General features: G+C 38.4%; 1 protein-coding gene across 2 annotated transcripts in view; it reads left to right on the forward strand.

The window, feature by feature from the left end:
- The window catches only part of LOC120734255 (GDNF family receptor alpha-4-like), a 35,675-nt gene extending 24,070 nt beyond the window's left edge, over positions 1-11,605 (forward strand). Inside the window, exons 7-8 of one of the 2 annotated variants that reach the window (XM_040032947.1) lie at positions 3,553-3,656; positions 7,023-11,605. In XM_040032947.1, the coding sequence (XP_039888881.1) occupies positions 3,553-3,656; positions 7,023-7,223 (305 nt within the window). In that variant the 3' untranslated portion in view covers positions 7,224-11,605. Of the gene's footprint in view, positions 1-3,552; positions 3,690-7,022 lie in introns of both variants that reach the window. The other variant, XM_040032946.1, reaches the window with a different exon arrangement.
- The last annotated feature ends 13,543 nt before the right edge of the window (positions 11,606-25,148 follow it).

Here is a 25,148-nt window from a genome sequence, read left to right on the forward strand (position 1 = left end):
CACAACAGTTTGTGAGAACCAAACAATTCAAGACAAATAAAATTTAAGATCTGGGTTTTTCCTCTAGTACACAAAATCTCCTTCTCTGTGTCTCTGTCTTTGTCTGCCCACTCCTCCTACATGATCAGGAGTTAAGCATCCACCTTAAGGTTCTTCTCATCTCATCTATCTCAGAAATTATGATGTCATCATGTTATCTAGCAACCAGCTAGCAATGGGCTAAAATGACCTGTGTTTATAAAAATTTATAAAATCATTGCATCATTTTCACTTTATGACAGCTATAACTAATTCAAATCCACAAAACTTAAATTATTATATATTATGACACCATGCTAATAACCACCTAGCAACTGCCCAAAATGACCTGTTTTTAGCATTTATGCACCTATAACACCTTATGCAAGCTTCATGTCATTTTAACTTTAACATCTCATTTATATCCACAAAAATTCAGTTATGTAATATATATTGTGACACCATGAGGTTGCAAGACAACCGCCTAGCAACAGGGTATTGCTGTCTATGCTAAGAAAATATTGTTTTTAGCATTTATACACCTATAACACCTTATGCAAGCATTATGTCGTTTTAATTTCACAGCAGTGACATCTCATTTATATCCACAAAACATCAGTTATGTATTATATATTGTAACACCATGAGGTTGCCTGGTAACCAGCTAGCAAAGGTCTAAAAGGACCTGTTTTTAGCATTTATGCACCTATCACACCTTATGCAAGCATCCTGTCATTTTAATTTCACAATAACATTTTTATATATCTGTAAAAACTGAATTATACATTTATATATTATAGTGTCATGATGTTGCCTAGCAACCACCATGCAATGGGCTACAATGGCCCATATTTTGTTTGTATTTATGCAACTACAACTCCTTATGGAAGCATCGTGTCATTATCATTTCACAGCCAACAGGAATAGGCTACACAAAGCTGTGGCATGAGTATGTCCTGGTCATTCTGAGAAAATAAAAGTGTGCATGAACATTCAGAGAGTCAGGTGTGTTTCAAAGTTTCAGTTTCAGGAAGTTTAAACTTAACTAAGGATACTGTAAAAACACAACTTGAAGAAACAGTGTACCTTTTTGATAATTTACTGTACGCTTATTGACATTCACATTTGAGGATTTGGTAATATATGTTGATTTTATTTTTAATAGTATTTTTTTCTACATTTTGTGTTATTTGAAGGAGTTCTTGCAAATTTAAGTGGAAGCACAAGTAGCTGATGTATCTTAATTAATCAAAATTTAAACACACTGCTCATCTTTACGCTAAGTATCTTGTATCTGACAAATCACCCTGTGTCAGCATAATGACCGAGGAAATGTTACTTTTTAGAGTATTATTTAAACTAATGTAGGCATGCTGATCTAAGTGAGCATTTTAAATGTGCATGAACACAGAATTCAAATTAGGTGGGTCATAATTGATGATTGAAATGGCAAACCATTGAACCATAATGTTTTCTTATAAATAAATCAGTGGCAAGAGACATCATCCCTGGTGTGTGGCTGGCTGCCAAATGTGAATCTGATTTCCAAGCTTTGTGGAGTCAATAAATCCTTTCACCAAATCTGATAAATATAATGTGGCTTCTTGTTGAACTGTTGCCAAATCAGAATGGCTGGAAGGGTATTATCTCATTTTGCTGCTGTGTAAGTATAAAGAAAACTGTAAAAAGTAAAAAAAAAAAAAATTGCAGTACAATACAGTAGAAACAATTTTACTGATGTACTGTACTCTAATAAGAGAACAAGAATAATTGTTAGAGGCCAGACACGTTCTCTTAAGTAAAATATGATCAAACATTAAGTGTTGTCCAGCCAAGAATCAGTCAATACATGTCTAGTATACACAGCAGTCATTGGTCACCTGTATCCAATTATTTGGGCTTAAGATAAAAGTAGCTGAGTGAACACGCAAAAGAAAGAAACCAAATGCAGCATATACCAAATATTACAATGACTAGTTTCAAGGATGTGCATTTTATATATATCCCACCCTGTAGCCAATGTCTGACAGGTTGAAGCTAGAATATCCCACAGCAAGGAATATTCGTGTTTATATAAATATAAATTTAAAACATTACACCGGTAATATTTTTAGTGCAAAAAGCAGTATAAGAAATGACTTAAAAGTGTTTAAGCAATAACTGGAGTCATGTGAAAAAGAAAGTTTTCTTAGCACTCTATGTATTACTGTGAAAAACGAACTACACTATCATTTTCTCCATAGGAATTAACAGGATAAGTAGCACCTGGGTGTTGCTAATCTTGATTAATTCCTCATCAGCACATGTGAGCACCTCTAAAAAAAGGTTTTGGTGGTTTGCTGGTGTGGAGCATTCAGGTGTGTGTTTATCTTCCCAGGAGTGGACATCCAATAAATTCACCCGAAGGTCAGACTGTGCAGCGCTCACAGAAACTGCACAAAATCAAAGAGCTACATCTTTTACTCTACGGGGCTCATACTAAATGTTAAAGTTCATGACAGTACTATTAGAAAAAGCCTGAACGAGTGTGGCTTGTTTGGAGGGGGTTACCAGCAGAAAGCCGCTTTTTTAAAAAGAGAGACTGACAAAGTCATACAGAAAACAATTACTTTAAGTTACTACTGCTACAGTTATCCCTACAAGCTATTGGATCACAGGATACCATGCAGTCCTGTGAAAACCTTCTCTTTCACATGAATATACTTACATATACGTACAAGTATTTGTACAACCACTAATGACTTCACCACAAATACAAACAGTTGCAATATTAATTTGAATATTTTAGTATTTTATTTACTGTCCTTCAACTATCTGTGTGTGAATGTGTGTGTGAATGGGTGGATGACTGGATGTGTAAAGCGCTATACAAATACAGGCCATTTACCATTTATCAGAACTGCTTGGTAACATGTGGCATGGACCCAGCTAATTTCTGGAATAATTGTTCACACCAAAGCAGATATTTTCTTGTCTTTGGCAGCCAGGAGGTTCTCTGTGGGATTTAGCTAAAATAACATTTGGAATGTGTAGAAGAGATGTGAAATTAGATTATTTTCATCCCATTTTTTTATGTAGGGAGCCAACAGAAATATTGTACAAGGTTTTGACTTAAAGGTGGCATTAAATGAAAAGTCAGGAAATTTCAGTTATCAGAACTCATGCCAAGGGATATGTGGGTATATGTACCAATTTCACAGCAATCCATCCGATGGCTGATGGAAGAGGCTGAAGCACGCAGAGAAAGTTCAAGTAGCCACAGGTAGAACTTTACACGCAGAGGTCTCAGAGTAGCAGGTTTGAAAACAGAACCTTCATGATTTGAGGTGAATGTGCTAAACGGTGCACTACCGTGCCACAAAAACAAAAAGCAAAAAAGAGAGGCTCATATCTCATGCAGTTTTGCACAGTGTTTTCAGAGCTAATGGCTCTAACTATGCTTAGAAAAGTCACAGAAATTTATTTGGGTGATGCTTCAGGGATGAATAATGATGTGAAGCTAAAGAAGATTTCCCCTGCTGCTTTTGTTTTTAGGCAGTGCCATCAGCTCCATGGGAATCTCCGCACCTCCTCCTGTGGAAAACTCTCCCATGCCAACTTCTCAGCCCTCCCCACACGTCTACCAGGAGAAGGTCCACGTCAGTATTAACACTCTTCCTGAATTCGACAGTGTAAGTTGTCTGTGCTCTCTGCGCCATATGCTGGTGGTACCAGTTCAGCTAAAGAGGCAGTCGCCTGTGTATCAGGTGATAACACCTAAGTGGGACTATCGCAGTTTGCCGGGCTCCGGAGCTCCTTGTATAAACTCAGATTACTTCCCTCCCTCTCTCTCCTATCCACACCTCTTATTGTGGCCTAGGATTAGCCGTAGGTGTTTGCAGCAGTAGACTCAGCCCTTACTTTTAATATTCATGTATGCACACCCATCTGCTTCATAGTCTCCATTCTCTCACTAGTTTAATCCTTCTAATTCCTCATTTTCTTTTCCTCCTATCCCAAGCCACCCACCCTCGTAGCACAGAAACTCCGCCGCTAGTAGATTTAGAAGACATCGAGATGCACAGTTCATTTCTGGAGTTTCACTGAAAAAGGTCAGATTATGAATTCTCGTGGATACACCAAAGTGAAACTCTGCAGCATCACTCGACACCTCCTTTGATGCTTTTATCAATGCACTGATTTGAGAAAACCTGAATGAAAAAATGGATAGATGACTGTGCTACAAGTTTCCTTCCGTACTTTTAATGCAGTGAAATGCCAAGACCAAAAAGTAAAACCCAAACTAAAGTAAGGATCTGAGGTGAGGACTCAGTCTCTTTCCATTCAGTGTGCCCTCACAGTCCTCTGTGGCTGTGTTTGAATGGAGGCTTCGCTGTAACTCAGGGCTTTCTCAAAGGAAAAATATATAGCACAGAAAGTCATACAGCAGTGAGAGATTGTTGAATGTGAACTCTCGAAGGAGAAGTCGTGTAAAATGTGATCTGGGTTATTAATATTAAGCTCTGCTTCTTTCTTATTTGTACAAATAGCTTTAAACAATCCACTGAGAGCAACATTTTGTGAATAACCTAATATTTTACTGAAAAAAGATCACACCCAGGTCATCAGTAGATGTTGCTCTATGGTCAAAAAGTGAAAACCACTGCTTCTGTATGCTGCTTCACATCAAAAGCATAGACCAGAGAAAGCCCAGCATACATTTATGTACTAATACTGAGCTAATGTGGGAGTTTTCTGCCTGCTGACTTGTCCTGACTGTGTAAATTTTCACTTTCACGTTTTATATTCTTATCCATCACATAGTTCCATGGTGTGACATCTCATTTGTCCCAAATTTTCCTGCGGCATAAGGCAACAACCCCAAACATACAGCCAGACTTTTAAAGAACTATCTTCAATGAAATGATGAAACAAAAGCCTGGGCAGAGCTGATATAGCTCCCCGGGGACCTGAAATACAAATACAGTCAAAAACAGATTACATGAGGAAACAGAAGACATTGGAGAAGCCTAAATAGCAAGATCCCTCATCCCAAGTGTTGGGCAAAATGTGCACATTTACCTCAGAGAAGTGATGCTTTTGACTTTTTAAATCTTTTGCACGACAAATTGGAGATTACTGGTGGGACTCCTAAATGTGATTTTATAGAATTTCATTAATATTAATAATGGACCAGGCTTACTAGAAGTCTTGGGTTCTTATGATCCTCATTTTTACATTTAAATTGTAATTTTTGGAGTGTTACTAATCTGTCAAGGACAGCTGGGTTATGTGCTTCATCGTAGTTTAACTGCCTATTTGTACTTTAGGTCATAGAATTTGAGTAGAAAGCCTAACAGGTTGTACTGCACCTTATATACATGCTATATGCTATGTATCAGCAATGATCATCTTTACAGATTCGACTCTGTGTGTAGACTCCCTCGCTGTGGGGAGGGGCTCAAAGGCAAAAGAGGGCAAAGGTCAGTTCTTTTGCATACCCCAAATATCTTTTCCTCCTCTGGTTTAACTCCAACATCGACAATCAGGCTAAGCAGTCACACGAAGGTGTTTGTTGACTCAGTGAGACAATCTGCAGTTTCCTAATTTAGCAATGAGAGGCAGTGTTAGCAGCATGTGACCAATCAGCCAATGACAAACATGGAAAGATTTACTTGCACAAACCTTTGAAAAATATGGATGAAAACAGAATTTGGTTTTTGAATAAAAACAGCGGTCCAACCAGTAATTATATTCAGCCTATACCTGCCAATCTTTATATATGCTGACAGCCCTGTCCTGCTATAGTAGAAAAGGCAGGACTTACCTTGGCCAGTGCGAACACAGAGAGACAGTGAACCATACACTTGCACATTTTACGTCATGTGAAGGACAAATATATTACAACTGCAATTTTCCCAACTTCCTATTAGCAAAAGTAGAAGTTAAAGTTTACTTTTATGGTCTGATGGTCTTGGTACAGTTGTGTGTTCCATTTTTCTATTGCAGCAAACTGAAAACTGTCAACAGTTGTACTCTAACTATTATTAGGTTTCAGTAAGGATCCACAGATCAGCACCACACATCTCCTTTTTTCTTTTGATACTGAGTGGAGCAGACAAGAGAGTGGTAGCTTAAAGAATAGATAAAAATCATTTATTCACAATAAAAAAAATGGATCATCCCAAAAACATTAACGATAAAAAAGATAAAACATTCAAATTTACTTCAAGCTCATGGATGTAATAGCAAAAATATGGAAATACAGGACATAAAAATATAAAATCTTACCAAATCAAATGGTGAGCAGAATAAAGCTGTCAGGCAATTCAGTAGATATAAAAACTCCAAATCATAAAACAGTATTTGCAACCACAGAAGAAGAAAAGTTTCCCCGGCTACAGCAAAGGAAGTTGTTTTGGAAGCTAGTGCAGCACTTGTTAGTCCTTTGGTATGGGTCTCCACTCTGGGGGAGGTGATTGCTCTGAGGTGATTGCTACAATGATCAAGTCGCTTACTGCAGAATTTTTTGTTGCTTCTTCCATTTTTGACCTCGTTCTACCTCTTAAGCACTCACTATGCTCAGGGCGACAGTGGCTCACCAGTGGCCGTTCCCTCACCGTGGCTTCCTAGTTGCTAATTTTCATTCCCGTCCATGGTTCTCTCTTCTCAGCTCCTGTTGCCCTCCCCGTTTCACTTCTCTGACATCCTATAGGTCCCGTCCTGGGGGTTGACCTTTTTTTTAAAAATTTAAAATAGTGTACAAATAGCATTGAGAACTGACAACAAAAACACACATCTATATATACATATAGATAGATAGTTTCAAGTTGCACAAACAAAATGTACTTTCTGTCTTTTGTTAACCTAAAAGTCATGTCTTAGCTTCCAGGTTTTTTGCCTTTAGGATATTTTTACATGTGCTTTAGATTCTGGGTTAATGTAGACTTTCTCTTCCTGACCTCTCCTCCATGCTCCAGCACACATGTTAATTGAAAGAATCGCTCTTCCTGTGCTTCCCGCAGATGGAGGACAGCGAAGAAGAGGAGCAGGAGGAAGAGGCGAGCGAAGAATTCAACGTCATTCCGCCGTATTCCGAGAAGGACTCTGACACAGAATCGGGTGCTAGAGGGAGCCAGCGGGGAGCAGCTAACCAAGCAGTGCCCGTGTATCCATTACTGCTGCTGCCTGCGCTCATCATAGACTGGAAGTGTTGGAGCTACTGAAGCCTCCATCTCATTCTCCACTTACATTTTACACTCGCTACTGCTGTCAAATCCATCTCAGCACTCAGAATGGACCTCAGAGGACTGTCATCAAGAAGAAATGTAAATACTCATAACACTTTTTCTTTCCTTTTTTCTAGTTTTGTATCCCAGCATTTTTTTCTATCTGTTTTTTCCTCTTGAGCCTCCTCAGATGTTAAAAGATATCTGTAGCCCCGCTGTATCCATGTTGTCTGTGCTCAAGTTGTCTCAAATGAAAGGAAGGCAACAGCACGAGCAGATACATGAGAGCATGGGTGAATTGAGAGGTTTTCTCTGGGCAAATGCTCCATCTAGAGCTTGCTTCACACTGAAACCCCTCTTTTACCAAGAAGCACATTGCCCAAGGCCACATTCACTTTACTTGCTCCCAAAAACCATAACCAGCCTACTCCACTGCAACCAGGCATGAGCATGGCTTTTGATTTCTTTTTCATGACCCATGTCGCATCCGTTTCTCTGCTGCCCCTTCGGCTCTTCCTCTCCCTCCTTCGTACTGTGGTAGAGTAAGATAATCCACTTCACAACGAGCTAATAGGGAACCGCACCACACTTAATCTGCTTTGTACCACTAAAAACGAAACACTTTTGGCAATGGCTTCATTTAAAAAACTGATGAAATGTAAAACCAACGCGTTGTCGCGTCTCATACAGTTCTTTGCGTTTGGCGCACCGAGTCACTCTGCTCCCTTTCTTTTGTTAACACGCCACTTAGTATTATTCCTACCGCAGTGAGTGGCTGCGAATTCAACCACAGGCAAAAGTAATGAGATCAAATTCTTTTGTAGAAATGACGAGGAGAGAAAAGCAACATAAGCAATTACAGCACAATTCAAATTGCTCAGCATGCAGGGGAAGTCTAGAGTAGGGCTCAGGGGAGGAAAAAGCCAATTTACTGCTGTCATACCCTCTCACTTCTTTTATCCTTAGGAGATGTGTTTTTAGTGCGCCTTCACCATCATGCACTGTAGATGCTGCGAGAGCGAGATGCAGCGATAGAGACGGACACAGGAGGCTGTAAAGCCTGCTGGCTGCTCTGATCATTGAGCAGCACATTGAGCCATTCTCTCTGCCTGAAATATCTTTTGCTGATGTTAATGATTTTTCCTCTTATGGCTCATTTTCTTGTGAAATTATGCAGCTGCAGGGGTGTAGGTAAAGAGAAGGATAGTGAAGCTTTTTAAGAGGGGTAAACTTCTCTGATTTGATGATGGGTTTCCAAGAAGTAGCTCTGCAAAGAAAATCGCTCCATGGTTTCTCACTAGTCATAAACCGCTATAGCACCAATTCATTGTAATTATGAATTCATGTTTTTAAGAAAATAATATGTACTGGAGTAATTGCATTGATGGGTGACTCGAGACTGCGTCACCAACATCTGCTGGAGTTGTTTATTAATATGAAGACTGAACTTTGGATATGTCTCGACAGTGTGAAGGCGTAAAGGAGACGCTGGAAGCATATAAGCCCTGTTTCCCTGAGTGCCAGTCTATCCTATTTCAAAGTTTGGGGAAGTTAAAGTTGGACTTTGAATGGATGTTGTAAGGCTAGTGCACCTGCAGTGACTATTACTGACTGTAGGGCGAAATGACATCATGCAAGTTTTTTGACCACTTACTTGTTGAGAGCAAAGTTTTGAAGTATGACTTCATGCTTAGCTGGTGCCAAGAGAACATAACTGGACAGAAGAAGTGAAGTAATAGTCTGATTTGACAACCAGCAGGCATTCACATTTATGAAGCAGACCGTGGAGGAGGCGTGCCGCTAATGACAGAGAAACATCACCCATCACAGCGTTTACGCTGCAGAATCAGCCGCAGCGAGCTCTTAAGCATCCAATGACAAGTGTCAGTAATTGCATCCCGTGCACTCTGGCCTTAACGACTTAATGTGAGTTTACATGTGTGTCCGCAGGTTTGTTTATATTTGTAAACTATGTAAAGTAAACGTTTACATCAGCTTACTTTCCATGCATAAAACTGAGATATTAAAGAAACTGTAACTATTCCCCAGACAGTTTGTATGTTATATCATGGATGTGGTGAGGCTATGTACAGTACTGTTTCAATGCTTGTAAAAACATACCAGACATGCTGAATAATGCTGACCTTAGTGTGTATTAACTGTGTAATTTTGTGACATAGCATAAAGTGTTCCAGTTTGTTAAAAAAAATCAAAATAAAAGTCATGTTGGAAATTGAAAAAAGTGCTTTTGAATGACCGAGGAACGACCGCTGTGAAAGGGCTTTTTGGTCATTTATAATGTAAGTGAACATTAAATCAATTAGTTGGAAAAAATAAAAATAAAAAAGAGTGTTAAAGTATCCAGTTATTATGAGAAAGCTCTAAGGTTTTACTTATTGTGAAACCATCAAAAAATAATCTGGTCGTTAACAAGTCTTCAAATTAGGGAACTACAACCTCATAAGAACTACAAAATCATGTTATTATTTATTTAACAAAACCTAAGCCAAAATGCAGATGCATTGTGTGAAAATCAAGTATTCCCTTGCTGCTTCCACAGGAATTAAGAGGCTAAGTAGCAGCCAGGTGATGCTAATAAAATGCACTTGACTGATCATCAGCTAGTGTGAGCACCTCTATAAAAGCAAGTTTTGGCAGTTTTCGGGAGCATTAACGTGTGTGGTAACACAACGCCAATAAGGAAAGAAGCAATTGTTGCCGCCCATTAATCTTGTATGGGTTATGAGGATATTTCCCAATCATTTAAAGTTCATTATTGTACAGTGAGAAAATTCACCCTATGGCCAGATTGTGCAATCCTCACAGGAACTGGAAAGAAACCAAGGGTTGCATCTTAGATCCTAACAGGGCCTCAGTTAGCATGTTAAATGCTAAAGTTCATGACAGTACAATTAAAGAAAGACTGAACAACTGCAGTTTGTTTGGAAGTGTTGAAAGCCTCTTCACCCTAGAAAGAAAAAAAAGCTTATGTTTGCAAAGTTGCAACTAACCGCAAGACCTCTAGCATAATGACTCTTTGGACATGCAAGACCAAAGTGGAGATGTGTGGCCATAATACAGTGCTACATTTGATAAAAACACAAACACAGCAAATAAGCACAAACGCCTCATACCAACTGTCAAGCACGGTGGTAGAGGGTTAATGATTTGGGTTTGTTTTGCAACCACAGGACCTGGACACATCGGAGTCATTAAGTTGACCACAAAGTCCTTTGTATATCAAAGTAGGTTGTCTGTCTTACAGCTAAAGGATTTGCCAAAACATTGTGAGGAAACAAGACGATGATCCCAAGCACAGCAGCAAATCTACAACAGAATGGCTAAAAATGAAAAAAATATTGTTAAATGAATAATGACAGGATGTAATATGCCATGTTTTTTTCATCTCAGGCTATATTTACTTTATTTTTAGACCTGCTAAGGATATGTAAAGCTTTTTATTTGATGACTGTATAAATACTATTTGTAGCTTAATTAGCTCTAATTGAAAGTCAAATGTTCAGGCTAATAAGTCACTTTAATTTCCCCCCAGCTTATATATTGACTCTGGACAAATTGAGCCAGGACTCTCATTTTTACATTTCACTCCTGACTGACAGAGGTGATTACAGGGTCTGGGGGTGTCTACATACAAAATGAAGCCGCTGTGACATGAACAAGCTACAGTGAAATGATTTTTAGGCAGCAATGGAAACTTTAATTACAAAAAAGTGCAGCACAAGGGCTCTGGGCCTTTGTTGTTTATGTCCAAACTCAGCCAAGTGTCCCCAAAGTTAAGTTATACTTTATTAATCCCCCTGAGGTAAAAATATCTTCTACGTTTTGTTATTTATGACCAGTGGGCGCTCTCAAGTTCTGAGTGGTTTCTCACATTTTAACCCATTTACTAGAAACCATCACGGGTAAACATTTCATACACAGCGTTGCTGTTGTTATTTTTAGAGCCTCGGGCATTATTGTAGGGAAGTGGCTGTGAGACAGCTGCAGCCAGGAGTGCAGCATAGTGCAAATACAATTAGGTTTCTTTTTTTATTTTATTAATTCATTTTAGGCGATCTATGATTTGAAAAAAGAAAAAGAAAAACGAATCTGAGAAAAGCAGCTGAGCGTCCTCGATTATAATATTTATCCTGCTATTGTATTGTTTTTTTTCTTTTAAGCTGTACTACTCTACACTTGGGGATAGTTTATCAATAAATCAATATCCTTTAGTATGCATGCATACGTCAAACACAGCAGTCTAGAAGACCAGATACATGTTCTGTTGTCTAGTTTAAAAGTTCTTTTTGAACACTGCTGTCTGCAGAAGAAAAGCCACGGAGAGTTCAAAACTCACTGCTGAGATAAATTAATCTTTTATAATGTAATAACAAATATTACATTGAGGTTTTCAAGGACTGTCAACATTACGGTTCTAAACCACACCACTTCTTACCTTTTACAGCTACTGGTCATGCTGCTGCTAACACCAAAAGATTATTTGGTCAAATTTTTATTCCAGTACCACAATGCTGAAGTAGCCAAAGGGAATTAAGCCGTTTAAACATTATTTATGACTGAGTGTTTGCTACTGTGCTTCATGGAATGAGCCTGTTAATGGCCTGTCAATGTCTGCCCTCGTGTTCACTATAGATTAAATACGTCAATCATTTGATTTTTAGTTATGCCATCAGTGTGACGCTAGCGTAGTTGTTTCTGACTTTTTCCCCAACTACCTGCAGCCCTCAACTGAAAGTGTGAAGCTAACAACGTTTTGCTAAAGCTTGTCTAGTAAATCCTGCCTCCATATAGTCTCTTAAAAATGGAAAATGGAAGCCAGTGGCTACAAGGAAAACAAAAGTATATCATGATATGGAGAAAACATATGTTTTCAGACTGTCTGCGAAAAACACGAGGCATTTAAGGGTAGAAAGAGCAGCAATCTGTGAGGAAAGAGCAGGAACGATGGGAATTTAACGCCGCATGCAGTGCAGCTCCATTTGGATTCAAACTCAGGACCCTCTCACTGTGTGGTGACAGTAATCGCAGCTGAGCCACTGTTCTGCCCCGGGAGGCTGTCAAACTGCTTAATATCCCAGCGCTGTGCTTATAATATATAAAAGATAAGCAGTTATGTTAATGTGGTTATTAATTAGGTAAATCAGCGCATGCTTTTAAAGGTAATCCTATGCCCACATACAACACTTATCTTCCTATATTAAGTAACATGTATTAATAATAATCTATAACTCAGGCATGAACCCAAAATCTTACAGCAGTAAGCAAAAATTGTCCTTTCTTATTAATATGATAATATGTCCAGCAAAAAAATATAAAAAGTCTATTGAGATTATCCCATTAGCTTCTCTCTCATATCCACTATTGTGTGCTGTTGTTGTATTTTTTTTCCAAGACTCATTCTGCACACAAACACAGTCAGATACCTGTCAGCACTGTAAACAAGAATTACCCGAAAAGCTGGCAGATCAAAGGTGCGCAAAGGTGACACATTGCCTGTGATTCCACCACCCCAGTGATGCAGCCTGCAAGTTCACTACTGTACATCACCCTGTGAACAGTAATGAAGAAAGAAAAAATCGTTAGATTCTTTACTTTAAGGCCTGCAGTCAGAAATGTGGTTTGATTAATGTTGTTCCTCTCGAATGTTTCAGCTTCACTGCACAGAATTATTCATGTGTAGAGTTTGACATTAGAAGACTGATTTTGAATTCTTCCACTGAAATGGAAAGTTCCCCTGAGTCCTTAATTCTGAGTGTAAGGCAAAAAAGTGCAGTGTGGAAGGTTGCATTGCACATTGTGAGTGATTTTTCACTGATGTGAGATCTTCAACCCAACAATTAACCCTTTGAAATGAAATATATGTTTGCATAGTTACAGATAAAGGATATTCAATAACTTTAAGAGAACTATAGGAAAACATATCAGACACACTTATTCAAAACAGAGCATTTTATATGTCATAGAAAAGCATCCGTACCAGAAAGTAACAAAATCAACCTGCAAGGGACACTGAGATTTACCGAAATGTTCTAAACTATCTGATTACCCAGTGAATTATTAAATGTAACATTATTAGATAATTGCACTGATGCTCTGATACATCACTGTTTCTCAAGTTTTGTCTGCCAAGACAAAAAAAAAGTTCACACTCCAAGCATGTGCAAATGGATCCAAGTTGAATTGAAGTCAGTGCAATAGCATCACCAAAGTGCTGTTTATTTTCCCTTTAAAAAAATCACTACTACCCCTTGTAGGCTACGTCCACACTAATTCGTTTTCTCTCGGTTTTGGTCTCCTGTCCGCACTGAGACGGCGTTTTCGCTCATGGAAAACACAGCGTTTTCAAAACGCTCTAGAAAACGCATACGTTTGAAAACAATGCCTTCGTATTGCAGTGTGGACATCAAAAAATGCAGACTTTCTAAAACGATGAAGCATGTTAGTCATTGGTCACATGATGCAGTCATGTGACCAATTAAACAAAGATAGCGGAGGGCATTATACAGCAGTTGTTTTGTTTGCGCTCAATGTTGACAGCCCTAATAAAGATTAATATCAGTCTGTACATGCTTCAGATAGCTTTTCTTCATATTCTTTAATTCTCACTCGCTTTTGCAACTTTGTACTTTTGTGTTACTCACAGCAACAACTCTGCCTCATTGTTAGTCCATTTAAAAAAATCGGTGCTTTTCCTCAACATTTTTGCTGCAACGTTTCAAAGAGCTGGAAAGTAAATAAGTGGCATCTTCTTGCGTTTCACGCATGCGCAGTACTGGAACGTAACGTTTTCGGCTGTTTCAGTGTGGAGCGTTTTCAGGCAAAAACGCCGTTTTCGGATCTATCCGGGCTAGTGTGTCTCCCTGTCACACTTTGAGAGCCACCAGCTTCATGTTTCTGCATTTTGCTGTTTTACTACTCCACATGTGTTTAGTCCTAACAATTTTGTTTTCTGCAGTAGTTACCACACTACTATGGACGGCCACCATGCAAAATATAAATGAAAGAGACTTTTTAATGGTGAATAACAAGCAAAGCTTTTAAAAATATTAGACTTACGTCTAGTCTTTTATTTTGGGTAAAAGCTAAAAAAATAACTTAAATTAAGCTAGATGTTTTCAGGGGAAATCTCTCAAGTGGAACTAAATATTTTATTCAAAGATTGGTTCTTACTGCTTTAATTTTTTAAAATTATGTTTATATTGCTTTTCTCAATTACAACTTGATTTTTTAATGTAAAACCTTACTCTGAAGAGCAAGTCTTCACAATTATTTGATACCCCAAACTGAAGTTAAATACCATGCTTGAGCAGATCTAATTAGTTACTTTTTATCAGTGCCTGTGTGGAAGAAACATTATGCAGTTATCATATGGGCACTACAGAGATTTGGTGCAAAAACCTATTTTGACCTTGTAGATTTTTGCCTACAGGGTAAAATACTACAAGGTAACTTCCCAGTCGGGAACTGTGCGAAGCTGATATGATTCATCATATCAGCGCTCACTTCCTTTGGGCATGTTAGGATTTTAATACAATTAAGATTTCATACTCTTCTAACTTCCCTTTTACTTCAAATATTAACCATGAAACAGTGCTGTGAACAAACACTGAAAGGGCAGCTCTTTATTGTAGAAATGCTAAGGTGGTGCATTTTCTCATGAGTCTGTTTTCTTCCACTTGATGGGACATTAATGAATGAAAACAGATGGAAATTTTGAAAGTAGCGACTTGTGTATAGTAGATGGCATTCTGCTCACATCATGGACACTGCAGATGTCACTGAGGCACTGGAAGTCTGCTTACAACAGGGGCGTTGTTTATACAGTACACCATTTTTTAAGTTCCAAAATTTTACATAATAAAAAAATCAAAAAGTCTTGAAATCAGGTGAGTACAATGTAAGATGAACAGCATGTCACACTACACCATGTCATTATTTACAAGAAGTAAGGCAAAATGCAGAAACAGTATGTGAAAAACTAAGTATACCTTTATTGCTGCCATAGGAATTAAGAAGTTAAATAGCAGCCAGGTCCTGCTAATCAAATGCACTTAATTATATACATCATCAGCAAGTGCGAGCACCTCTATAACAGCAGACATTTTGGCGTTTTGTTGGTCTGGAGCATTCGGCTAAGTGTTAATGCAATGCCAAGGAGGGAAGATATCAGCAGCAGCAGCATCATCATCTTAGAGAAGCAATTGCTGCTGCCCATCAATCTGGGAAGGGTTACAAGGCCATTTCCAAACAATTTGAACTCCATCATTCTACAGTGAGCAAGATTATTCGGGAACATTCAAGACACTCCCCAGGAGCAGCTGTCCCAGCAAATTCACCCCAAGGTCAGAGCATGAAACTGCAAAAAACCCAAGAGCTACATCTCAGACTCTACATGCCTCAGTTAGCTAGCTAAATGTTGAAGTGCATGACAGTGCAATTAGAAGAAGACTGAACAAGTGTGTCTTAGAAGGGTTGCCAGCAGAAAGCCTATTCTCTCTAAAAGAGCGTGGCAGTTTGCAATATTACATCTGAAAAAGCCCCATAAGAACAGACTAAAGTGGAGGTGTTTGTGCAGATACCTCTATGCTCCTTTTCTTCCTTTGTCTTAAATCAACAGCAACACAGTTTTAACCTCACCAGTCTGGTACATAATCTCATTCTTAATTATCTCCAAGTTTGATTTGGTAAAGATTTTGCAAAGGATGCCCTTCCCATTTTCCAGCCTTGGGGTTGGTACTACAAATACATTTGGTTGTGGGTTAGATGATTTTATTATTGTGTCCTGATACATAAAAAGAGCCCGTGCCTTCTTCTGAACATTTTAAATAAAAAATAACTAATGTTTTTATTATTTTTTTGGCGCTATTTTCTCTTTGTCATGTATGAAGTCTCCTGATTTCATCTGTTTTGTCAGTTTACAGCTGCCACAGTCCAGTTGCCGTGTTCTATTATTGTTGGAGAAGATAAAATAAAATCACAGGTGTTAAAACAAACTCAGCAATAACCCAAATCCATTTTAGCTGCTGCAGCTTGGAATCCCATTGTTCAGGATGGCTCAATGCCGTGGCTTTATCAGACACTTGAACATAAGAGCACGGCAGTTGAAGTTATTACTGTGTTATTCCACGGTTGAGAAGTCAAAGTGAAGACTAATCTGTCAGACTTGTTGCTTTGGGGCCTCCAGATGTAGCCATCTGCCTGTCTTTGTTTACAAATGCAGATAAAGGCAATAAAAAAGTTAAGTCATTTCAGAGCCATGATGTGGTTTTGAGATTTCATTTCTTCACATGCAGTCACTGTTTTGCTCTCCACAATTACTCTTTGTTCGCAAGCAGAAAATGCCTGCTCAAACGTGATTGGTCATTGGCTTCCAGTACAAAAATTCTTGCTCCTTTCCTACTGACTCTACGTATTTTTGTGCATAAATCTGACACCTTTGCATGTCCTTTGCTCCCAGCATCTGGATGTAAATGCTATTTTATCCAAAATATGTCGTACGTGTTCTGAAGAAAAATGACTCCAAATGCTGATGCAGTTCATTATCACTGGCTGTTAAAGCAATGATTAGAAGGAGCCTCTCATTTTTCACTGATATAAAGGAGAGAAAGCCCATTTAAAAAATTCACATTATTAAATAGTTTTTTAACCCAAAGCTTGTGTAACCCACCAGAATGTTAATTTTGAACATGGTCATTAAAGAAAAGAAAAAAAAAAAAAGCTATTGGTGCATTACACAATTAAGCAGCCATATCCAGAAGGATCACATATCTGCAACCTTTAATCACCATAAAACAAAACTTTACTGATGAGTACATGTCTGATAAGGAAAAGGTAAAACAAACAAAAACAACCCCCATAATTTCAGCTCTGTTTTTTCTGCAGCCATGCTCACATTTTGGATTTTTGTTTTTAGCTACGGGTGAACTGTGCTTTAAAAATTGTGGTTCTCCTTTGGTGTAGGAGATGGACATTTTTTGTTGTGATGTGGTGCAAATGGCCTCAGAAACAAGGAGTTTCTGGAGTGATGTTTGCCAAAGGGATACACTGGGATGCATATAATGATAGTGCTCTTAGGGCAGCAGCTGAATGTCATTTTGTTTTTAGTTTCTTTTTCTCTCTTGCCACTTTAGGTTATTTAAAGGAATAGCTTCACAGTTCGTGAAATACTTGCTTTCAGAAGAAAAATGTGACATCAGTACATCTGTGTGCTAAATATGGAGCTATCGACAAAGAGACTGCAGGTGACTGGAGTCTGCTGGTTTGCAACAAGATTTCTTATTCCTAAATTCCTTTCTCTTCACTTAGCTTAAACTTCACTGATTGGGAAGGTTTTTGCTTCGCTGAATTCGAACGGTTTACAGGGGAGTAAACAATAAGCCTTCCCTGCATGTTTTTGTGCTGTTGCTCATCATGATTTTCCCTTCAAAACAGGTTCAGAGTTGTTATTATGGTAATTTTCCAAACCAGAGCAACTCACCTGACATTCTGCCTCCTACCAGTTTACAGAGCTGGTTCACCTGCTGACTTCAGAGTGCCGCACGCAGAGAGCAACACAGATGCTGATACTCGTGCAGAGCTCTTCACACAGTCGCACTCTTTTTTGTGCAAATTAGGAAAAAAAGTAATGTGAGGAAATCACAGCGTTCTTTTCTCTTGCCAAAGACTAGATGATGTACAGTCTGACTGATGTTGTTTTCGGGATTATTTTTTTTTTTTTTTCAAATGCCCCGTGATGTTGGATATTACCGATAATTAGATCGGGAAAAAAAACTCCACTCGCCTTCGGTGGCCTTATTACTTTATGCAAAAATAACAACAGACACCACACTTGAACAAATAGTACTTCTGGAGCAGCTTTCTTTCATGCAAATATTGAATGATAATAGGCAATAATTTTCTTCCATGTGATGAAGACCTGATTGTAATGTGCTTTGGCATTTTGCAAAGAAAATAGGCCTACTCAAAGTTTATGGTGATTGAATGTGATAAAGAGGGAAGGTCTCCCTGATTTGTCAGAGAAGCTTATGTGAGATGATTACTCATCACCTACTGACAAACACTTGAGATTCAGTCAACTGTTTCCAATTGCGAGCAATTTGTGTGCCCTCCAGCCACAAACTAGCAACATTACGTTAATAGTAAATCAACATATGGTCAAGGCGACCTGCTGAAGTTCAAACCGAGCATCAGAATGCGGAAGAAAAGAAAGGAAATTTAGGTGACGTTCAATGTGAGAAGATAGACTGGGATTTTCCCACAAAACCATCTCTGGAGAATGGTGTGAAAGACAATAGAAGACTGGAAAATGTTTACCAGTCTGATGAGTCTCTATTTCCTGCTTTAACACTAAGATGGTAGGGTACGAATTTGATATAAACAACATGAAAGCATGCCACCACTCCCATTGAATACAGTACAACAGTAATAACTGTAACAATTAAAAGAAGAAGAAATAAGAGGGAAAAACAGGATAGATTTTCCCAAAAATTTGATGAGTCTGTCAAAAGGAAATGCAGTCTAAATTAACCATCCAAAAAAAAATTGAGCATTTAGCTAAAATGACAAGTGGGCCCTATACTGTGAAGCAATGTGAATCTCCTCAGGATATCTTTATAGTGTCTGGTTTCATTTACCTTAACACAGGCAGTCAGGATAAACGATCACATGAAAGTGATTATCAACTCCATAAATTAAACCAGGGTTTATCAATCTAGCTACAAGTGTGTTCACATGAAAAGTGGCCATTAGCAGCATATAACCAAACCTTAACATGCATAAATCAACTGGCAGCAGTGCATTGATTCTGCAATAGAAGCTTAGAGTATACTATTAGAAAAACATGCAGCCGTTACACACATAATACATGGTGAAACCAATACAGCTGCTGCAGACAAATCAGCATCATGAGTGACAGCAAAAGCACTGTACAGTTGTATAATATTAAAAGCGGTTTATCATTGTGTGTACTTCTGTCGGTTAGACTTGAAAAGACCTGCTATATTAATAAAGTTTAGCATTAATGCTCTGTCATTAAGATATTAGAGAATCAGGTGGATGGAGAATCAAACTGACATAAATGTACTGAAGCAAACGAAAGTCGCAATTGAAGACAATAATTTGAGTTTCCAGTCAATAGCAGGGAAATATAGAGAGTGAATAAATGACACGTTCAGAGTAATTTCATGTATTTATTGTACATTAACGCAGTTTCAATTGATCTGCAAGTCAACAATAAGTGCTCTTGACCTTTACTATCTGCAGTAAAATCTATATTGGAAAAAAAGGAAGAAAGAATAGACCGATTCCAACCCTTTGCAGCATATTCTCTTCATTTTCTTTTGGTAATGGCAGTTTTATTTATATAGCACATTTCATGACATGTAAACTCAATGTGCTTAACATAAAAGATAAAAACAAAAAAACCTAAGTAGGTATACCTTAAGGAAATAAACACAACAAAACAAACTTTACAAAGAAATAAAATACAAGTTAACACACACATGCACACACACACAGAGTTATTAAGTGTAAGCCTGTGAGAATAAAAAGGTTTGGAGTATGTTTTTGAATCTAGACACAAGTTCTAATTGACTTCAGGCGAGCAGGCAGCTTCTTCCAAAGAACAGGACCACAATAGCTGAAAGCACCTTCAGCACACATAGATGTAATTGTCGGAACATTTAAAAGATCACCACCTGATGACCTGAGAGGTCTAATTGAGTTATAGACATGACACACATATACTGAGAACTTTATAAGCTAATAGAACCATTTTAAAGCTAATTCTCTATTGAACTGGGAGCCAGTGAAGTGAAATATTGGGGAAATATGATCAAATTTCCTTGTGGAAATTTAAGGCTGTTGTATTCTGAACTAACTGAAGTCATCCTGCTGATGACTGCTGACAAATACATCCTTAAAATAGTCTAACCTGTGTGTAATAGACCAATTTCTCAGAGTCAATTTGAGATAAGATTTTTCTGACTTTTCATATTTTTTTAAAGTGACTGAAAGCATTTCTGGTGGCCTTATTAAAACGATTATCAAGGCAAGGTTTGCAACTTGCTCATTGTGATAAATATGAACAATTTTCCTGCCTTTGAACTTTTGAATCAACAACAAATATTTAAAAAAAAAAAAAGAGATCGTTTGTAAGAATTTAAAATGATTTCTTGTGATACAGACGTGATTTAATCTATCTGGTGAAAGAATAGAGTCCAGCGATGATAGAATTTAGGACAGGATACCAAAGAGCCTAGACGCTGTTGGTGATGAAGATGGAGACAACGGCTGTGATGGGTCCTGAGTGACCAGAGTGAAGTGGAGACGGAGAGGAGGTGGGTTTGTGAGAGACAGACTGAAAGAGCAGCACTGATATTTAAAGCACACAGGTTGGAGGCTGACTGGCTCACTGAAGGCGGGCAGGAGAATCATTGGACTAGAGTAATGATGTCAGTATTAACTTTGACAGCGTGGGAAACTGGAAGTCATGTAAAAAAGGACTAACAGGAAACAGGCAGATGAGTGATTACAGATCTTCCTTATCAAACTTATGCATAAACTTCATTTCTGTTTTCTCTGTATTTAGTTCTAAAAGGTTTCCAGACATCCAGCATTTAATTTCATCAGTGTCGTTTATTATTATATGACCAGCGATTAGATCATGAGAGGAAAATGATAAATACAACGGAGTTGTGCAAGAATGATAGATTTCTTACTCCACAGGGATTGTTTGCAGGTATAACGGTTTCACCTCTACTGGGAAGACTTTCCACGAGTTTTAGGAGTGTGTTTATGGGAATTTTTTTACCATTCCTCCAGAAGCTCCTTTGTGATGTCATACACTGATGTTGGAGGCTCGCAGTTTCTGCTCTAATTCATCCCAAAGGTGTTCTGGCAGGTTGAGATCGAGACTCTGTGCAGGTCAGTCAAGTTCTTCCACACCAAACTTGCTCCTCCATGTCTTTATGGATCTTGCTTTGTGCACTGCCGTGCTGTCATGTTGGTACAGGAAGCGGCATCCTCAAGCTGCTCCCATAAAGTTGGTAGCATGAAATTGTCCAAAATGTCTTGATGTGTTGAAGCAGAGTTCCTTTCACTAGAACTAAGGAGCCAAGTCCATCTCCTGATTAACAACCTCACACCATAATCCCTGCTCCAACAAACTTTGCACTTGGCACAGTGCGGTCAAACAAGTACCGCTCTCATCAGTCAGACTGCCAGATAGAGAAGCATGATTCATCACTCCAGAGAACACGTCTCCACTGCTCAAGAGTCCAGTGGTGACCTACTATACAATGACTGCAACGGATGCTTTGCATTGAACTTGGTGATGTATGGCTTGGATGCAGCTGCTCTGCCATGAAAACGCACTCCATAAAGCTCTCTTCACACTGTTCTTAAGCTAATCTGAAGGCCACATGAAGTTTGGACATTCGTAGCAACTGACTCTGCAGAAAGTCGATGACCTCTGCGCACTGAGCACCTCAGCATCCACTGACTTACCACTTTATGGCTGAGTGGCTGTCATTCCCAATCGCTTCCACTTTGTTATAATACCACTAACAGCTGACTGGTGGAATATTCACTAGAGAGGAAATTTCACGCCTGGACTTGTTGCACAGGTGGCATCCTATCATGGTAACACGCTGTAATTCACTGACCTCGTGAGAGACACACATTCTTTCACAAACGTTTGTAGAAGCAGTCTGCATGCCTAGGTGCTTATTTTTATACACCTGTGGTCATGGAAGTGATTGGAGCACCTGAATTCAATCATTTCGATGGGTGAGTGAATACTTTCGGCAATATACTACACAACGGTGATCTCCCCACCCCTCCTGTTGTGTAGATCTTTGAGGTTTGCTTACTGGCTCGTTGCTGGTGTCTGGTCTGTTGTTAGTCATTACCTACATATGAGAAAACTACTTGGGATTTGCAGAATGTCATAGGATTAAGGCTTTGTAGCTCCTCGGGTTCTCCTGAGATTTTTTTATTGTTCAAAATTCTGACATGCATTTGAAAATGTGCTTAAAATATATATACACACATGTATAAATAAATCATCAAGAGAGAAAAACACAACTTTATGTTTTTTTTAAACTGTGGGTTTTGAAGAGAAGCTCTTGTACTTATGGACGGTCCAGATAGTTTTACCTCAGATGAACAGAGAGAAAATGCCTGCGGTTACAGTTCTACCAATCTAATGTTTTAGCTCAGCACAGTATTTTCCATTAGGCTATCCTCTCTGCCAATAAAATGTGTTCATCTGTTCTGTTCTTTTCATTTTCCACACTGCTCCCAAGACCGACTATGTTGTTACAGGGACCTTTATCTTATTACTGCAGTGAAAAAAGCTGTGGTGGATTGAGCCTGTTATGACAGTCACATAGTGTCCAAATTATTTAATTATGGCCCTTCTTGTTTGATTATTTGGGGCTGATGAGCTCAGCTGGGTGTTGTTTAAGATTGAGGTGTCACGTCTCTATTTTTAGCACGTATAGTGCTACACAGTTGTCTTTTACAACAATGGGTTTATGCGCTATTCATTATGTTACTGGGACACAAATACTGAATGTTAACTTGGTCTCATAGCTGGTGACGTCCTCCCACTGAGAGACACGATGAACTATTTAAGGGTTCAGACTTGTATTAGGTTACAGTTATGATTAAAGATTAAAGGGTTAAGGTCAGAAATAAAATGATATTTTGAGAATGAATGTTCATCATTAATTATTAATTATCATCAGTTAATATTCATCAATCTTTGAGATCTGTGGAAATATATGAAAGTTTCTCAAGACAGTAACAGAAGGGGTGCATTTCACAGTCAACCTGCTATGAAGATACTTTTTTTTTTTTTTACAAAAAAAATAACTTTCACATAAAAGCCAGCTACAATTTGGGAGAGAAGATCAATGCTGCGATCGTGTGCTAGAGCCATAAGGTTAACTGCACTTATGACAAAGGCTAGAAACTGGATAGCTCGGTGCAAACTCAACAGCAACTGGATACTGTCACCTCACTTATTGATATGTTTTGCCTCATTTTTTAATCTCTCATAAATCACAGTGTAAAATCAGCAATTTGTGGTTTTGCACGGCTTTGTGTGCATGATATTTTTCTTGTTTAGCCAAAAAAAATAAAAACAGAAGAAAAAGAAACACTCTCTAATAAACCCTCCACTGAAGCAAGAAAGGGTTTGTTTTTACACGGATTTTCAGTGATGTTTTCCAAAAGTAACGCTGGGAAAACAACCTTTCATGCAAGAGTGCATCAGAAAATGTTCCGCACATTTTCTATCAGATCATTTCTTAACATCCTAATTGAAAGTGCTGCCTGTAGAGCTGTCATTTATGGCCGAGACCCTTGCACTGATTTTTATGTGACAAACACTATTTGCTGCTGTTTGGAAAATGAAATCCAGCAAACAATATGCAAATGCTGACAAAGAATCTCTCATTGGCGCTGCTGTATGGGTAGATGCTAAAAAATGTGACAGATTACACATTTTCTTCCACACAGACAGTTGTAACCATCATTTTAGTGACTTGGCATATAAACATTGCCCTGCAGTGATACACATCTGCTGCCAAGTATCCACTATGACAATGCTGCGGCTTCAGGTCTGCCAGGCAGACATATACTGCTTCAGAAGACAAAAATATCATGAAAAATGAATCTTCCTGATGACTTGGAAATGCAGATTTTGTTCTGTGAACATCATCTTCACCTACCATAGAAGGATTATGTGATAATGCCTATGAACGCTTCTAAGAGAAGGACTGGTATGATTTTATTGGCCATATAGTCTCTATCTGCAATAACACAGGTCATTGAATTTGTGGTGCACTGGATAGTTTTCAGTGATGTCAGCATGAAGATGGCTGCTGCGTGCAGAAGGTTTGGCAAATGATCTGTGATGTTTTGATAGCTCTATATTAAAATATATACAACTAATTTTAACAGTTGTTGACATTAACTTCCCAGTAACTTGTTTTGTTTTCATCTCTTCCTCATTTCCTCACAGATTAGTCTCCGATAGAGCTTTGGTTAAAACCTTGCATTGATGACACTTGGCTAACTCCATCTGTATTTGTTTCATAACCACATCTTTTTCCCTCTTGTCCATGTTGCACCTGCCCTACAATATCCCATCACGTCTGAGCTCCGACTCTGCCTGCTGGCTGTGTCTTCTCAGTTTCATTTGCTTCACGCTGAAACTGTTCTCTAGCTCTGGCTGTTAAATCTTTACACTCTCAAGTTTAGTTTCATTTTGCATTTTACATTTTCACATTAACCTTTCGGTTCTGTTATTTTGTATAGATTTATTCCCCCCTGCCAATACAAAGCCACAATAGGAAGGCTTTAACTAGCTGTACATTTGTTTTTTAGTGGCTGTGGTTCCCTAAACTGGGGGATTATAAGGCTTATAATGCCTGACATTAATTATTTAAATCTATGTTGGGCTCCTAAATTAAAAAAAACTAGGTAAACAAGCAGAAGACTTACATTTAATGATATACTAACAGCCACTGCTAATTGTCTATTGTGCTGCTTAAACAAACTCTATACAGGTCAAAAAAAAAAATCCTGCTATTAAAACACAAGATTTGGTTGGAAAAAACCGTGACAGAGTCCTTTAATGTGAATCTGGTTGTGTGTGGAAAAAAAATCTGAGCTCAACACATCTATCAAATCTGACATTTCAGGTGACATTTCACACACAACAACCTTGATTTGATAAGGGATGATGCATCGTTATATTCTTTTGTGTCCTTGTCAGGCCGCTGTAATTAAGGACACACAAACACATTCATGTACTACTGCACATAACAGAGTATGTTTTTGGAGACTTGCGACCATAACCCCTGACTTGTCTAAGTCTGACCTTAAACCTTA

Source organism: Simochromis diagramma, unplaced genomic scaffold, assembly GCF_900408965.1.
Source record: "Simochromis diagramma unplaced genomic scaffold, fSimDia1.1 OVJJ01000216.1, whole genome shotgun sequence".
Taxonomy (NCBI): Eukaryota; Metazoa; Chordata; class Actinopteri; order Cichliformes; family Cichlidae; genus Simochromis; species Simochromis diagramma.